Raw genomic sequence first — 18329 nt, forward strand, 5'->3', positions numbered from 1 at the left:
TTGTGCGTCATGATAAATATAAGTACTGAGAACTTGCAGAATGATCCATATCTGTGCCAGGCTCAGGAAGGTCTTAATGATCATGACCAGGAATTCAGAGGAGTAGTCAGGCAAACAAATGTCTATGTATCACTAAATTGACTTCACCTAATGATTCTTGGACTATGTAGAACTGTCCTGCAAGAGAGTAGGACTTTGTCAGATTGTGAAGCTTGTTTGCTTGTGTTGAACTACTTCTGCTGTCACTGCAGGAATAAGGTGGGACTAGTCCACGCTATGATGTTGCAGGGTTTTTTTTTCTGCTTTGGAAATGTGTTTGACACTTCATCAAGGCTTGGTTTTGGCATTGCTGACTTTGATTCATACAGAGATCTCTTTAAGGCTGATAAAATACAACCAATGTCAGAGTTTCATAGTTGAACATAGATAGAGTGTGGTCCAAATGGGTATATGGGTGGGAAAGTCAGCAGCAGAAGAACATATCCACTTGAAAACAGCCTGAAACATGAGTGAAGTACAAACATAGAAATGGGCTTAGCTAAGGACAAGCTATGTCTTTCATTTGCATGGTGATATAGAACTTAATGATTTTCTTAGGGATGAAAGCACTTTAGGAATAAAGTGCATGCTGTTTAAAAGCTTTCCTGATGGTCTGTTCCTGATTGTCTGTTCCTGTTCTCTCTGCACAGAGAGCACCCATCCTAATCCACAGCTTCCCAATGCCAGTTTAGCTCAAGGCTCAGTAAGCTCAAGAATCTAGGTATTACCCCCCAGAAAGATGTCAGTCAAGTGTTTGGTGTCTAACAGTATGTGCTGCTCTCTGAATCCAAGTAATAACAACAAGACTACCCAAGTTCAACAGCCTGGAGACCAGCACACAAGTTTTAGCTGTTTTGCTCATAACACACAGGTGACTGCACAACCCTTCCTAGAGACAGTTTGTCACCAGCCTTTTTTAGTAAGGTTTTTCAGCCAAGCCAGGTGATTTATGAGCACTGCACACCTGTCTGAGCTAACAAGGAGCAAAGTACCCCTCAGGATCTTGCAAAAACAGGGACATGGAGTCACCATGCTGTATGTCAGTAGAAGTACTGAAGTGTGGATTGCCATGACCTTAATCCTAGTTGGACGTGAGCTAAAAATAAGTCACTGTGATCTGGAAGTAAGATTTCAGATAAATATAAAGGAACTGATGGTGGGTTGTTTCCTACTTATTTTGTCTGCACATAACTCCAGTTATAGGTAATAGATATCTAGAAGGTTTCAATTGTCCCAGCCGAGGTACAGTGTCACTTGAGCTACCCTGGCCTCCAGTTGCTGCTCCGGAAGACCAAGGTCTCACATTGGGTCCTGAGTCATATCTGCCACTCACATTCAGGTACATGAAATCCTGCCACTAATCCATAGAGTTATTGGGACCTAGGTAGTGGTCCTGCTGGGTGTGACACTGTGACTGCTGTGCTGAGTAGATTGTACTTGGGAATCCATTAACTCAGTATAAGTAGTGCTCTGTGAGACTTGTCAGGCTATTCAGGTCACATCTGCCTGGAAATGGCAGATATGACCTGGGCCTGTATCATTCTGGAGTGGCAACTAGTTGCCTGTGTTAAGGCAGCTGATGGAGCCAGAGATCTCTGTTACCTGTAGTGGGAGCTTGGGCATAGTTCATATGTGGACAGTGAAATATATAAGATGTCTTCAACTCAAAAGGAGTCCCACCCTAGGAATAGGACTCATTTGCCAGAAGACGAGTGTAGGTGAAAATTATAATTTGACATGTTCTTTAGCATTCCAGGTATCTCTTTGGAGCTAAGAGATGTGATTTAGGATTTATTGGGAGACTCGCAGCTTTCTGAAACTGGCTGGAATTCAGGCTGAAATGCTCTGGAGTCTCTAAAACTGCATTAGACACCTAGTTTTAGGCAAATGAATTCTGTTCCAGATTTCCATAGAGACTCTCTGCTTTGTCACTGGCTTCTTCCAGCTTTATTTCTATGCCATTTTGGCTGCTTCTTTAATCTACATCCACAGAGCCTGGGGTCTTTGATTCACTGTTTTCTAGGTTTAGCATTTTTTTAATGGAAATAATTCAATTCCACTTCATGCACACTCCAGAGGGCAGACCTTTAAGTGGGCTTCTTCTTGTCTGCTTTCATCTACTTATAGAACATGTCTTGTTTAAACTGAATAACAAGTTTTGTCTGTTATCAGTAGAGAGAGAGGGACACCCAAAGAGTGACTCACCTGCATGTCTTAGACAAAAGTTGTCTCATTTTCTGTAGAGGCAGACTAGGTGACTTGCTTAGAAAGTAAAGTTTAGTGAGATGATCTCACATTGCTACACTTCATCTTTTTTCATTGCAATGAGGGAGTAAATAGCCCCTCCTTGTGCATATAGAGGGATAACCAGCAGAATTCCCTTCCTCCTTTCTTCATGGTAGATCCAGAGCTACACAAATTCTGGAAGATCTCTCTCCACTGATAGGAAACAGGGAGGGCCAAGAGTTATGGGGCAAGTTCTCCACAGTCCTTGAGATGTTTTATGGATGGGCAGCAAGTGCAGCTGACAGAGATGAAACTGTGTGTTTGAGAGTGTGCATGCTGGTATCTTAGCATTTGAGACAGGAAATCTGGACATGAGTCACATCCAACAGAGGAAGAATATATGGCCCCTTTATGAGGGAAAATTTGGGAGTGCAAATTTGAGTTGCAAGTGGTGATAAATTTGTTCCCAGTGGCATTTTAAAAATCATATTTAAAGTGTTGGGTGTTGGTCATGATGTGTAATGTCTTTTGTTCTTTCATCAGTGTAATGGAGCTTTGCTGTGGAGTAAAATGAAGTCTGTACTTAGGTCAGCTCTTATTTTTGACATGAGACTTCAAAGTCATTACTGTAATTTCTCGCTAGCATCAAAATCCGTTGTATTAATACAGACAGATGGTTGTGCTGCATCATGTTTATTGGAGCTATTGATGTATTATAAATGAGAGCGACTGAGAGATTGATTCAGATGCACTTACATAGGTGTGTACTGCGATTCACAGTTTCCAAGATTCTTTTTGGATTTTGGTGACCAGTCTAAAAGGGTATGGATCTAGTCTCTTGTAGAGCTGGTGTCAGATCTGCACAGATGTTTTGTATACTCAAAGGCAGCAGATTTATTTTTGGGGGCTACTGAACTGAGCCTTGATTATTGATCTTACCTTTAGTTGTCCTTTACTTCCAATTGTTTTTCTCCCAGCTGTGATCATTAAAATTCTGAAAGAACAGTAAAATGATAGAATTTGCTGTTTTCCTGGATAATTAACAATGACTATGTCAAAAACTATTTTCCTAGTAATGCTGGCAACTGGAGGGGATTATAGTTCAAAGCATAAATGGTAAGAGTATATGAAAAACAAACTGAACAGCAACTAACAATAAATTAATTATAAAATTTGCCAACATGCAAATTGCATGGAGTAAAATTATAAGGCTTTGTGTATAGTTTATATTCCAGGGAGAGGTAAAAATGCAAGTGAAATTTTGATTAATAATCTGTCATATGACTGTACGGTAAGAATGGAGGTTCATGTCATCACAGCACATATGAACAAATACTAACTGATGAATCTCAAACTGCAACTGTAAATTGGGAATAGTTATTAGGTAGGCTTTATTCTAATGAGTAGATCTCAGACTCATGGGATCACAGAATGGGTAAGGATGGAAGGGATTACAGTGGTTTATCTGGTCCAACCTCCCTACTCAAGCAGGGTTATCCTAGAGCACATGGCACAGGATTGTGTCCAGACAGCTCTTGAATATCTCCTAGGGGGGAGATTCCACAACCTCTCTGGGCTCTGTTCCAGTACATGGTCACCCGCACAGTAAAGAAGTTCTTCCTCATGTTCAGGTGGAACTTCCTCTGCATCATTTTCTACCCGTAGCCTCTTGTCATATTGCTTGGCACCACTGAGAAGAGCCTGGTCCATCCTCTTGACACCCTCCCTCCAGATACTTATAGACATTGATGATGTGCCCTCTCAGTCATCTCCTCTTGAGGCTGAACAGGCCCAGCTCCCTCAGCCTTTCCTCATAAGAGAGGTGCTCCAGCCCCTTAATCATTTGCTACCTTCTGCTGAACTTGCTCCAGGAGCTCCATGTCTCTCCTGTACTGAGAGGTCCAGAACTGGACACAGCACTCCAGATGTGGCCTCACTAGGGCTGAGTAGAGGGGCAGTATCTCTTCCCTTGACCTGCTGGCAATGCTCTTCCTAATGCACTCCTGGATTCCGTTGGCTTTCTTGGCCACAAGAAAACACTGCTGGCTCATGAACAGCTTGTCGTCCACCAGGACCTCCAGGTCCTTCTCCACAGAGCTGCTTTCCAGCAGGTCAGCTCCCAGCCCGTACTGGTGCAGGGGGTTGTCCCTCCCCAGGTGCAGAACTCTGCATTTGCCTTTGTTGAACTTCAGACAGTTCCTCTCTGCCCATCTCTGAGGTCCTTCTGGAGGACTGCACAGAACTCTGGGGTATTGGCCACTCCCCCCAGTTTTGTGTTGTCAAAGCTCATATTTTTACGTTTTTACCAATGACCTAGAAAAAAACATGACCATTTCTATGAATGTGTAAATGGCAAAAGATGGGATATTGATTCATGGAGCAGTCAAAATTCTTTGATAAGATAGGTTCAAAGAAAAGATATGTTTTAGGTGAGGAAGGGGTCTGGAGGTATGGTAGTTAAGATGAGCATATGCTGACAGTGTAATTCTACAGCCATATAAGCAGAAATAGTGTATTAGATTGTCTCTGGTTTTACTGCTGGCAAGACTACTACTGGCATTTTATGTCCAGTTCTGCTTCTGCAGTTTAAAACTGATGATGACAAATTGGAAGAGAATCAGAGAAGAGCGATGAGAATGGTTAAAGAGCTTGAAGGTAACGCCTGAAGGTAATGCAAGGCTTCAGGAACTTAATCTGCTTAGCTTTCAAAGGGAACATCAAGAGACTGTTTCAACCGACTATGTAAGATCACAGGAAAGAAATTTGGTAGAAAATATGTCCTCACAGTAAAAGATAAAATGATACCAAGACAAATGCTTAAAATCAGATGCTAGGAGTAAATAGCAAATATTAATAAATTAAATTGAATTATTGGAATAATTTTTCAGGACCTGTGGCAAATTGCTTTTCACCAGACTTTTAAAAATCCAGATTGGTAGTTATATATTCCTATATTGTGTGTTCTGATTGAAAGAGAATAAATTCAAAGGTGTTTCTTTTTTTGTATTGTTTCAGAGATCTGGGCAGTTCTTAAGAATAGACTTTCCTTCTTTATATATCTGTGAATCTACAGATAAAGTGATATTCCTATAATGAAAACATGCTTTGAAATACGTTTGGTTAAATGCGTTTTCATTTTCATAAGTACTAGAAGTATGTCTGAATTCAATAATAAAAGTTAATTAAGGTGCCTAGCTAAAAGTGTGTTCATTACCTGGAATATTATCTCTTGGAAAACTGAGATCCATCTTTCCTCAACCAACTAGAAATTTCTAGTTGATATGTGGTATTTAAGAAAAGTTAATTTAGGTGTTGTAAATTACGGATGAAGGAATAAGACTGAGCCCTTAAGTGCCGTGTTTATTTGATTACAACGTGACACTGGCTGTCTGTACTTAGACTAATTGTGTTACTTAAAATGGATTTTTGGGTCCTTTAATTACAGTCTTCCTTTTCAACAGGCTCATGCTAAAGTCTGGCATCTCTACAATGACCATTTTCGTCCAACTCAAAGAGGAAAAGTGTCCATTGCCCTTGGCTCACACTGGATAAAACCTCAACGTATGACTGAAAAAAACATAAAAGAATGTCAAAAATCCCTTGATTTTGTGCTTGGCTGGTTTGCTAAGCCCATATTTATAGATGGTGACTATCCAGAGAGTATGAAGAGCAACCTCTCATCTCTATTGCCTGAATTCAGTGAAGTTGAGAAGAAGTATATCAAGGGAACAGCAGACTTTTTTGCTCTTTCTTTCGGAGCTACCCTGAGTTTCCAGCTTTTGGACTCACACATGAAATTCCAGCAGTTGGAATCAATCAGCCTGAGGCAACTCCTTTACTGGATAAACAGTGAATATAACAAGCCCCAAATATTCATTGTGGAGAACAGCTGGTTTGTTTCTGGTACTACCAAGAGAGATGATGCCAAATATATTTACTATCTTAAAAAGTTCATTATGGAAACTTTAAAAGGTAGGCCTGAGTTTGTATTAATATGTGCTTGAAAAAATCATGAGGCAGTATAGCCTACAGAGATGTGTTAAAGCACCAGTCTGAAAACTGATTTTAATCTTCAACATTCATCTTGGTACTTTTGAAATGAGACTTCAAATCCCTTTCCTGGGTTTGTTCTTTTCTTGAAGATAGCATTTGGTGAGCTTGATGCTGCTGTCTTTGAAGTCAGCAGGAAAAATTCTACTGTCTTTGGTGGGAGGAAGTGCAAAATGTCTGAACTGTATTCTCAGTGGACTTAGGAGAGTTTACTTTGTTATTTATTAATAATTGTTTTCCTTATCTGAATGCATAGGTACAAAACATGAGAATAAATATGTGAGGACGTAAACACTATGCAATAGGAATTCCTCTGGGAAAAAAAAAAACAAAGACTGAAATAATTAATTTTAAAATGAAAAATTGGAACTTTTTCATTCTGCACCTTGCCCTGACACAAATTTTACATTGGTGCAGCTGTGGGCATCAATGACAGTAATCTGAATTTACGTCAGTTTAAAGAAAACAAAATGGTTGAGGTTATATAATCTAAATAACTTAATTTGTTAGCCTATTATTTTTTCCAAACAGGAAGAGAAATAACACCACCTTATATGAGGGTTATTTTCTAACTTCCCATTTCCTTATGGAAAACAGATTTTTTTCAATCCTAGTAGTCACCAATAAGCTGTTGGGATGCCCATTTCAACTTTAATTGTATTTTCATTTATTAATTTACAATTTAATAACTGATTTACTCATCTACAGTTTACTGTTCTTGTTTTAAAAAGAGTATTATTGTGGCTATTAGTTTAGATGAGATAGCCATTGTGTTACATTACCATTTTCATACAGTGGATGAGTAAAAGTAGCTTTTATTTTATTCTCAGCACTCATGAAGATGCGGAGGACTCCCCAGTTGGTTTCATCTGCTATCCCACAAACCTAATTATTGCAAATAAATTAAAAGGTGAAAAAGTACCTGAGTCAGTACTTTTCCAGAAGAATGGAAGCAAAACAGTAACTGACTGTTGCAAGTACAGTATCACTAGTTTGCATGAAGTCAGATGAAGAGCTCATCTTCATGAAGGAGTCATATTTCAATTGCCCCTATTTCTGCTTAGTTTTCAAATTACTGGAAATACATACATGGATCTGCCTTTTAAGCACAGCTGTCTGGAAGCAATCTCAATTTACAAAGTGTCTTTCCTTTAATGTGTCACTCAATAAATAGTAATAACAGCAACAACAGTATGACAAACTTGTCATATTAACTTAAGAATACTAGCACTTGACTAAACCTTTTATAGAAAAAAAAAAGAAAAAAGAAAGCCGAGACAGACTGGATCTATAGAAGGGACTTTGTTGTCATTAAAATGAAAATTATTGCACCCAAATCTTTTGCTGTTAGAATCTGCAAAATACAATGTAAATACCAAAGTTCTCTATGCAATACCTGGGGGAATTTAGCTGAGAAAGATCCACAAAACACATCGTGCATGTTGTACCTCATTAAAGAACTAAGACAAAGGCACGTTTTCTCTCTGAAGAGAGAAATAAGCAATAAAGCACTGCAATATGTGTTCTTGAACTATTTGCCATGAGATTCATTCCAGCAGTCAAGGGACAGTGAAATGACTTTGGAGCTATAGCACTGAGAAGCAAGGATAATTAATTTAGACACAGGGCTGAATAAGGGTGGCTTTGCTGCTTGCTAGATCTGGATGGTATCTTTACCTTATTGTGTGCATGCACTGATTCAGACAAACTTCTTATTTCTGCATCTACATTAACAAGTAAATGCAGCCCAGTTGGAGCAAGCCTGTACAGTAAAAACAGCTGGTGTTGAGGGCCAGGTGTCCACACTGTGTATACTCCTGAAGCCCATTTCTGCATTAATTTCACCTAAAAGGAACCCAGGTCTTGCATCCTGAGACCACTCTGTAATGTAAACCAAAGCACGATGAGAGAGATTTGCTCAAGAATTGTGCTCCTGATTTCAGCTGAGCTGCTTATGTAGGTGTCTATTCTGATACTACATGTGGTAGACAAGCTCTGTACATGTTTCTGGTGTTTTTGGTTTGTTGTTGTTGTCGTTGTTTTTGGTTTTTTCTTGTTTGTTTGTTTTTGTTCTGGGAAAGAATCTCTATTTGGGATTCACAGCCCTAAATCCTTTTACTATTTTTGATTTTTCTTTTCTTCCGGACACCATTTAAGGTTGATTAGAGTAAATAGAGCTGTAATATAAAGTAGTTGAATTTTAATTAGAGTTGCTAATTGGTTGGAGATGTCTTCTCACATATGTAGGTATCTCACCATTTACTCTGGGGTCATATTCACTTCCCAGCTCTGTCTGTGGTGCAACAAATAAATGACTTGTGTCTTGTAAGGCAGAGCATGTTTACTAGGAGGGCATGCAAGTTCCTCTGGGCCATGTTGACTTGTGGAGGGGTTAGGTCATTGTCTGGGGAGTTAACAGGCCTGAATTCAGAGTCTTAAGGAGCAGAGGAGCAGCCGGGCCCCTGACAGGGCGGGACCAAGCTCTTCTCAGACATGTGCAGAGGCAAAACATAGATCCTGGGCACCTTCCACATGGAAGCAGGGGCTGAAGGCTTCACACGCCTCACCGTCAGACACCAGAGTTGGAGAGCAGCTAAGCAGAGGGTTTTAAAGATCTGTATTTGATCCTTATGAGTCTGCCGTGTTTCCTTGGACGACTTCTGCATTACTGAGCTAAGCAGAGCATGTGCTGAACTGCTGTTTAATTTTTAATCCAGCTCTGGCAGAGTTCTGGTCTGTACAGTGTCACACTTTAGGCATACTGTGCAGGATTGCTCAGGACAGGAGTCACTTGCAGTGGGTAGTATGGACAAGGCCACTAAGTTTCAGAAGCAAGGACAGTTTAGGTTTCAGTCTGCCTGGTTTGCACACCAACAGACATAAAGAAAACAAGGGAGACATAAAAAGGAAAAAGAAAAAGGGAAAAAAAAGAACACATTAATTTTCATAGTGGTTTTCCAGTAATGTGCAATCCATGTGGAATACTGTGTTTGAGGCTTCCAGACTTCTAGGAACTTCCAACATTTTTTCAAATTACTTCTTTAGTAGGTGACACTTAAAAGTTAATACATTTTTAAAGAAGGATTTGAGGGGGATTTTTACGAGGTGCTCAGGAAGTGTGGGAGTGCTGTGTGATGACTTACAGAAGGGGTGAGATGCTGTTCAAAGAAATTCTCACTGAGACCGGTTAACACAGTGAACCTGCATTGGCTTTTACTCTGCTGGTATGGCGGATGTCATCATGGATGCATGCAGACGTTAGAAAAATACTGACATTTGCCAAACACAAAAGAATGATGCCTTTAGAGGGAGAAATATTCCATTTCCTTAGACATTTTCTCATGACCTTTGGTGGAGACTGTGCCAAATTTGTTGCTTATTTAACTGCATTGTTCATTTAATTGATTCAAACAGGGTTACAATCAAGAATCCATGTGGTCCTTTGTAACTGATTGTAGTGAGGTACAGTGATAAAACCAGGAAATTAGGATCTTGATATTCTGGTTGCCTGAAATAACGCTTTCAGTGTTAGTAGGCTGGAAAATATTATGTTCAGTCAGTACCCAGTTTGGGTTGACAGAAGATGGTGAGTAATAAAGATAAACTTTGCTGCCTACAGAGCCAAACACGAGTTCAGAAGAACATTTAAGAATGTGCTTAAATGCATTGCTGAATTAGGGTGGGTCTAATTATGTAATTCAAATAAGCACACTCCTTTATGCTTTCCTGGAGATGAGCCTTGCCCAGGAACATTTTGCTAAATTTCAGTGTTTAATAAAACTAAAAGTGAGTATCATTTGGAATCTTAAAATAAAACTATGGTGCTGGTAATACTAACAGATGTCAGTAGACCCTGCTATTAACCTTCAGTGTGTGGTAATTCTTAGAAGTCAAACAGTTGACCTAGAACATATGCATATTTTTAGAAATTCTTAAATATTTAAACTGAAAAATGCTATTCCATAAAAGATGTAAAAAGACAGAATTATCAAATAAACAGAGTCTTCCTGCATTATCATTTCTACTTAAATTCTGTGGTTTTAAAAATTCGTGAGCACACCAAGAGTGCTGTCAGGGTTTTCTCAATACGTATTTGTTGTGGCGGGAGGGGGAGGAGAAAAAACAAAAGAGTATAACTTTTGTTTGCATGCAGAGTAGTGCTGCAGTAAGGGCACTTAAGCTCCCTGGGTGTGAGCTGCAGTGTGTGATTAGCAGAGGGCAGTGCAGCGCAGTCACCAGTTCAGTTGCTGCAGATGGTTCAGGTGCAGCATGCTCTGCTCTAAGGCTGAGGTTTGGCTCACCTAATTAGCAGCACTGCTCAAACCACTGCTGCGTGGCTGCTCTTTCTAAATCTTGCTTATTTAAAGCCAAGCCAGGTACCTCTGCTGCCTTGCATGGTGCACCCATAACCTGGCGGCTCCTTGAGTGCAGTTGAATTATCTTCCCTGAAAAGGCTTTGAGGCAGGCCCTGAGTACTTATCTGACCTATTACATTGTTCTTACACAAGAATGCAGCAAACATTGCTGATACAGTGTAATGTACAGAGGAAAAATGAGCACTACGATAAATTTGGGTTTGTTCTTTCCTCAGCTATCCGGTATGACGGAGTTAATGTGTTTGGCTACACAGTCTGGTCCCTCCTGGATGGCTTTGAGTGGCACAGGGGATACAGCATTCGACGTGGATTGTTTTATGTTGATTTTCAAAGCCATGACAAGAAGCTGATGCCCAAATCTTCTCTTTTATTCTATCAAAAGCTGATACAAAAAAATGGGTTCCCACCTTTGCCTGAAAACCAGCCCATAGAAGGTATTTTTCCGTGCGGCTTTGCTTGGGGAGTTGTTGACAACTACATTCAGGTGAGTCTGATAGTAAAGGCAGCAGACTGTCCAACCAGATCAGTGCACGAGTTCATAGTGATACATTTGCTGAATAGAGTGTCTTTGCCAGTATGTATTACCACATACCAGTGCTGCAAGGAGACGAGTACAAGGGTTTTGTGCCGAACACTGTGTCTTTCCCTCTTCACCAGGCTTTCTGTGTTTGACCAAAGAGAACCAGTCAGATTGAGATACAATAACATCTTAGAAAAACTTACAGAAGTGAAAAGTGGTCTGATGCTCATCTGCCGTGGACATATGTTATCTGTTACAGGAAGTCAGTTCTTTTCAAAGGGAAGTTGATTAAAACTGCTGAAGTGTATATATGTTTTAGAAAACTTCCGGAAAACTCTTAAAATTCCAGTGATGTGTTTCTACATCTTGGGCATATATATCCTGATGCTGTCATTAGAGTGATTTTGTGTAAAAGGAAGTAAACAAGATTTAGGTGAAATTTCTGTATTCCTTCTTTTTAATTTTATGTCATACTGTGTCTGATGGAGGCCTGCAGTGCCCCTGGATAGCACCTAGCTAGATTATGGATCCAATTCACAGCTCTTACTCTTTATTTCAACTAATTTGATACTTTGGGAGAATCTTTCAAATTTTAAGACTTTATAGCATGAATAAAAACTGTAGCTTAGTTATGATCTCTTCAACTGTTTGGCTCTGTAATTCTCAGATGCTATTTTGGCTTGCAGGGCTTTTCTAACCACAGTAAAGAGGTGTAAATTCAAAGGCTTGATCCAAGAACAGAATTTTTAGTTTACATTTTCCACAAAGACATAATCTTTCTTAAGGCTAGAGTGTGAGGGGCTTATTTGTTTTTTCTCACTCCAGAAATAAGATCTGACTTTTTTCTCTTGAAAAATACTGCAGCTTCCTTACCTGGTGCACTGATTTCCAAGAAAATTCAAGTCATTATCCTCCTAGCTCTCAGGCAGATTAAGAATTGGAAGTGGAATTGCTGCTTTTGGAATCAATAGCAACTATGAAGTTGTGGAGTCAGTCAGCCTACGACAGTTAAAAAAATCCCTCCCATCCCTAAAACCTTCAAAGCTGAATATTTTCATTTCAGAAGGCCATTCAAACATTTTGTGCTGTAAGGCTTAGGTAGTGTGATTTGTAGATGCATCACAGTGGAAAAACTGTTTTGACAGCATTCCCACAGTATTAGTGGAAATGCATGCTTTAGTAATCTACAAGGGACAATTCTGCAGAAAAGCAATTTCCCTCAGACATGCTGTTTTTTATTACTTTCTTCTATAAGCACAGTACTGACCTCTCCGGAGAAAATAGCAACTGATTTTCAGCAGCTTCTTTACACAGTTTGCAGAGCCTCAGCTACAAGTTGAACACTGGTTGTAGGCTGACACCTGCTTTTCAAACAGAGGGCAGGACAAGGAAATCTGAACTCAGGGGGAACCACACACCAAAGGCTGAAAAGGAGAAGAGGACAAATAAAGGCATGTGGTACTAGTATCCTGTGGTTTGGATCTAGAAAGAGTTACCCAAAGTACGACTGAGGAGATTTTACGCTGGGTGTTATTTTAAGTAATTGAACTTTTCGTTTTCTAGTCCTTACTGTGTTGGTGAGGTTCATTAAAAAGTGAAGGTATAATTCTGAGTGACCCTGAGAAGATAATCTTCTGCTGTATTAATATGTCATACAGGCAGTTCTGACATTTGAAACTCTAAAGCCTTATGGGAAGTGTTTTTTTTTGTTGGAGTGACATATAGTGGGTTTTCTCAGAGGCCCAAAACAAAATTGATTCAATTACCAACAGCCTGCTGAAATAGCTGGGAAATGAGTTCAGTATGAGTTAAATAAAAAAGGATGTCTTTAGCAAGAAGGAAAAATTTTGCTTGTCAACTGGATTTGTGCTAAAATCAAGTGCAGAGCATTACTCATCTTTCATCATAGTCAGGAAAAGAACAGAACAGAGAAGTGATGTTGCATTCATTCTTTTACTGCATTCAGGGAGTGATCTTGAAACTGAATGTACTGGGTAATTTACAACAGACAGTCTCTCTGTAGGCCTTTCTTAATCTTGAAAGAAAAACATTTTAAAAATTACTGTAGTCTTGACTGAAGGTCTGCTTCTCTGGAGATCTGTCACAGGCTTAGTGCCTTATCCCTGAGCAATCACTCGTTTCTTATGCAAACTGGAACAACTTGGAAAAGATATAAACATGGTGACCATTAGCATAAGCTTGTTTGAAAAGTAGGGTGAAAATGATACATAGATTTGGTACTTTGCTGACCTCACATGTTAATAGAAAATTAATTCATTCATATAAGCCCATTCATATGCCAGTATCAGAGATGCTAAATACAATTTTTTGACTTAAAATTTTCTTTTACTTGTTGTGCCTGATGGTTATGATGTTCCCACCTACCTAGTTCAAACAGCTTGAATTTGGTATGTTTCTTATTCTACCTAGGTAGACACGACACCTGCCCAGTTTCTTGACTCTAGTGTTTATGTGTGGGATGTTCACCAGACGAAGAAGCTTATTAAAGTGGATGGAGTTTACACCTCGAAACGCAGGCGTCACTGTGTTGACTTTGCTGCTATCAGGCTCCAGATCTCTCTTCTGCAAGAAATGCATGTCACTCACTTCCATTTTTCACTGAAATGGTCTTCAATCCTTCCTTTAGGTAACCTTTCTCTAATCAACCATACACTTGTACATTATTATCAGTGTTTTGCTAGTGAACTTCTCAGAGTTAACATAACTCCTGTTGTTGCTTTATGGCAACCTATGATTGAGAATCAAGAGCTTCCGGTTTCCCTTGCCAAATATGGAGCTTGGGAAAACACAGAAACTGTTCAGGCTTTTGTTGAGTATGCCAGATTCTGCTTTACAAGTCTTGGGGACCATGTCAAATTTTGGATCACCATGAATGAACCGTCTGTGAAAAACTTGACATATACTGCAGGGCACAACCTTTTGAAAGCCCATGCGCAAGTATGGCGTCTTTATGACAAAGAATTCAGGAGATCTCAGAAGGGTAAAATATCTATAGCTTTGCAAGCTGACTGGGTAGAACCAGCTTGTCCCTTTTCCAGGAATGACCAAGAAGTTGCTGACAGAATTTTAGAGTTCGACATTGGCTGGCTTGCGGAGCCCATCTTTGGGAATGGTGACTACCCAGAGGTAATGAGAGCATGGCTTCACCGAATAAACAGTGTTGACCTGTATAATTTTCACTTGCCTTACTTCTCAGAAGATGAAAAGAAGTTAATACAGGGCTCATTTGATTTCTTTGCCTTGAGTCACTACACTACTACCCTTGTGGGCTCGGAGAAAGAAGATGCAGTAAAATACGACCACTACCTTGAAGTTCAAATGATCAATGACATCACATGGCTCCACTCTCCCAGCAGAGCTGCAGTAGTGCCCTGGGGACTGCGTAAATTGCTCATGTGGGTTAAATCAAAGTATGGCGATATCCCAATTTATGTTATGGCTAATGGAATCGACGATGACCAAAATACAGTGCATGATAAGCTCCGAGTGTATTACATACAGAATTACATCAATGAAGCTTTAAAAGGTAAGGAACCATAGCCGGTTTATAAGTCACAAATCCCACTATTATATTAGTGTACGTGGTGTGATAGAGGATGTTTAACTTAAAAAAAAAGTCCTCTGTAGAATACTTCATAAATAAAATGTTACGACAGCGTAACAGATAGTTTTCCACTTGATTTATGATTGATTGGTGTTACTAAACATAAGGAAGACTGACCTTGCTCATATTCTGCATAAGACAGCAGAAGAACTTTTCTATGGATTCAATAAATTAAAATACATGTTATGTGAGTAGCTCCACATGTATTTAGTCAGTATTTCATCTTATTGCACTTCTACTGTTGCTTTGCTTTGTTGCCTCTCTCCACTGATGTGCCTCAGGGCTGGGTATGAGTTCTGTTCCTCAGCTGTCTCTGTATCTTATCCAACAGTGATCTTATCCAACAGTAATCTTCATAATAATTCAGCTGTCTACCTCATTATGCCATTTCCTGGACTGTTTCCTGCTATTCAGAACACAAACCAGTCTTTTTCTCTGTCTCAAAGATTTGTAAATTATAAGGCAAAAAGGAGGCATTTTGAGTCATCCTGTCATACAACACGTGCTCTTTTTCCCGAAAAGCGCAAGACCAAATGAGATAATTTTTACTGAGGAAGAATCTTCTGCACCTCACTGTAAGCTGTTGTAGTGTGTGTACAGATATAGATAAATCTCGCTTCTACTATTAATTTCTTTAGCTTCATCTTTAAGCAATTTTTGTTATGCATTTCCACATGTATTTTACTTTTGTAGGTATTCACAGACAGAAGACAAGCTATCTCTCATTTATCTCTTTGATAGATAATACAGATGAAGCTCTTTGTGTCCCTTGCTATAAAACATCATTTCAAACTTGTGAATTATTAAGCTTTTCCCTGTGTGCCAGTATTCCTTATGAGAGGGGTAAACCCAGACCTGGACACACCATTCTTGCCACAGCCACACTTATATCTCAGGCAGGTAACCTCTTACCGTCCTCTTTCCTACATCCAAGGAGGTCATTAGCCCTTTTGACCATGACAGCATGTTGGTTACACACACTCTGTGGTGATTTACTGAGATTTTAAACTTTAAAACAGAGGCAGAAATCTTCCCCCACCCCCACCAAGCAGAACTGCCTCTGCCAAAGTAGGTCTGCTTGTTCTTTGACATCTTCACATTTGGTCATTTCAAATGCCAGCTGCTTGCTTGTGCAAACCTTGCAACACTTGCTGAATTATGTCTCTAATCTTTGTGTTATTTGCAAACTTTGTGAGAAATAGTTTTACATTTATTTCAGGTTGCTGATACATTTAAGATCATTAAATAACTCAGTGCTAAAAGCCAATCTCCATGATCATGGTAGAAATTTACCTACTGTGACACTTACTTACCTCCAATTGCATTTCTAGACTGACTTATTACTTCTATTTGAGACCAGTTGAAATCTGTTTATTATGGGCTCCCCTTGACCTTAAAACACTCTATTTTCTTGATCTAAATGCCATATAATACCAAGTAAGTTGCCTTGTGAAGTTCTAAGTATATAACTTAAAACATCATTACTTTATTGATCGGCTGATCTCATAAAAAAGATGTCAAGTTAGTCTGACAAGATTTATTTTCCATAAGGTAAAGCTCATTGGCATTAATCATGTATTATCTCCTGTAATTCTTATTTATCAAGCCTTATATAATCTGTTCCACTCTTTTGATAGGTAGTGAAGGATGTCTGGCAGTTCCATAATTTGCTAGGTCATCCTGTCCGCTCCATTAAGTATTGGCTTTAACTTCCTCCTCTGTAATTTCCACCTCTTTCACAAATTACTGAATTTAATATCAAGTGCTCAAAATTTCATTCTCCATCATTTTGCAACATTGGCTGCATATTTTGTACATCTATAGTTAAAAAACATATCTTGGTTATATTTGGGCTTGTGGTTTCAAACCGTTTCTTCTGTATTGCTTGTCTCTCCTTCCTACCGCTTTAGACCATACCAGTTCTTGGCACTTCTGTTTTCAAAGTACCTATGGATATGAGTTTTTCTCCCAATTCCCATTAGCGAGAACACCTGCTCATCCCCCTGTTTTTTACAGAACTTTGCCATTTGTAGTGTTCTGGTACAATATCCCCCCAGTCACTTCTTTCTCCCCACTTCTGTCCAGACTGTAAATAGCTCCTGTGTTTTTCAGCCTAAGCATCACATGTGAGCCTATGTTCCTATCTTTTTACCTTCTTTGTCATGGATAAATATATCCCTGCTAACTAGCCATCACTCTCCCACTTTAGACACCATACACTCCTCCATAGTGTTTGGTCCATCAGCTCTGGTATTGTGCTTTTGGTGCTTCTGTCCTTCTTGTCATTACATAACCTTGGCATCATGACTGATTCAGGTTTCTCCAAGACTTGCATTTTTTTTCTGCAAGACCCTGTGCAGTAACGAAGGTGGATTACAAATCTTGTGTCCTTACCTCAGTGTCACACTGTAGAGGAATAATAGGGGATTTGGTACATGTATGCTCTTCTCGTAAAGTCCCTATTGTGCCTTCTTTCTCCAGCTGGTTTCAGGGACTGCATGTGGAAATGTTTGTGCATGTAATGTTGCTCACCTGCATTGCTCCAGGTGAGCCAACAGGTTTGTGCAGATAAATGATTCCAGAATGCAGTACAGGACCCTTTAGACTGAGGCTGTATTTTGAAGTGCTTTGTACCCTGTTTAAGTTCATCTTTGCCAATTGAAAACAAAAACCAGCAGTAACCATTTATGTAACACCATTAAATCCACCTGCAGCTCTAAAACACAAACTAATTATCCAGGGTAGCAGCTCTGTAAAAGGGCAGGTAAATATTATTTCATTTTAGATGTGAAAAGTACATTAGACATGCTAAATGTCTTGCATGTGGCCGCAGAAAATTATTTCCAGAGGTGTATGAAAATTCATCATTTGTTAGCTTTCAGTCCCGTGTTCATCTGCTAGAAGATGTTCCTTTAATTTGTTAAAACAGTGATTTGAGAGATAAAGTATTACACTTTGTGTTTACTACCTTGGATTGATTGTTTTTGTCAAGCGGGATGGATGGCTCAAGGTGCTGGACCTCTTCCAGTAGCTGAGTTAGCAGTATGGATTGTGGACATGTTCTCAATAAAGACTAATACAGGTCATCTTGGATCAGAAACTTTGGTCAATAACAAGAGAGGGCTGTGATTTGCATAACCTTTCCACTTTCACTGGTGATATCCCAGTACATGACCTCAGCATGGGTGCACATCTTTTTCTTGTGTCATTGTGCCTTTGCTAGTGAGAAGTGCAGCCTGACGTCCTCAGTTCCTTGACTGTCCCCATCAGGAGGTGCCCTGCAAAGGGAGAAGGAGCAATCAGAGGCACAGGCTGCAGAAGTGTAGGTGCAGGAAACTCCAGACCTGCATTCTTTCATGCATAACAAAGAGCCATCTTTTCATGATAAGGCTCCGTGCTGTTCGTTACACACAGTCAGGCACTCACAGCTGTGTTTACCAAGCACAGGGAAATAAATTGCAGGATACTCGCAGATCACACTGTCTGGCAATGG

At 39.6% G+C, this 18329-nt stretch overlaps 1 protein-coding gene across 2 annotated transcripts in view; it reads left to right on the forward strand.

Annotated features, from left to right (window-relative positions):
- The window catches only part of KL (klotho), a 59826-nt gene that overhangs the window by 27611 nt on the left and 13886 nt on the right, over positions 1–18329 (forward strand). For both annotated transcript variants that reach the window (XM_064645528.1, XM_064645527.1), the window contains exons 2-4: positions 5727–6237; positions 10907–11175; positions 13642–14758. In XM_064645528.1, the coding sequence (XP_064501598.1) occupies positions 5727–6237; positions 10907–11175; positions 13642–14758 (1897 nt within the window). The remainder of the gene's footprint in view (positions 1–5726; positions 6238–10906; positions 11176–13641; positions 14759–18329) is intronic.

The sequence above is a fragment of the Pseudopipra pipra genome, chromosome 2 (genome assembly GCF_036250125.1).
Source record: "Pseudopipra pipra isolate bDixPip1 chromosome 2, bDixPip1.hap1, whole genome shotgun sequence".
NCBI classification, from domain to species: domain Eukaryota; kingdom Metazoa; phylum Chordata; class Aves; order Passeriformes; family Pipridae; genus Pseudopipra; species Pseudopipra pipra.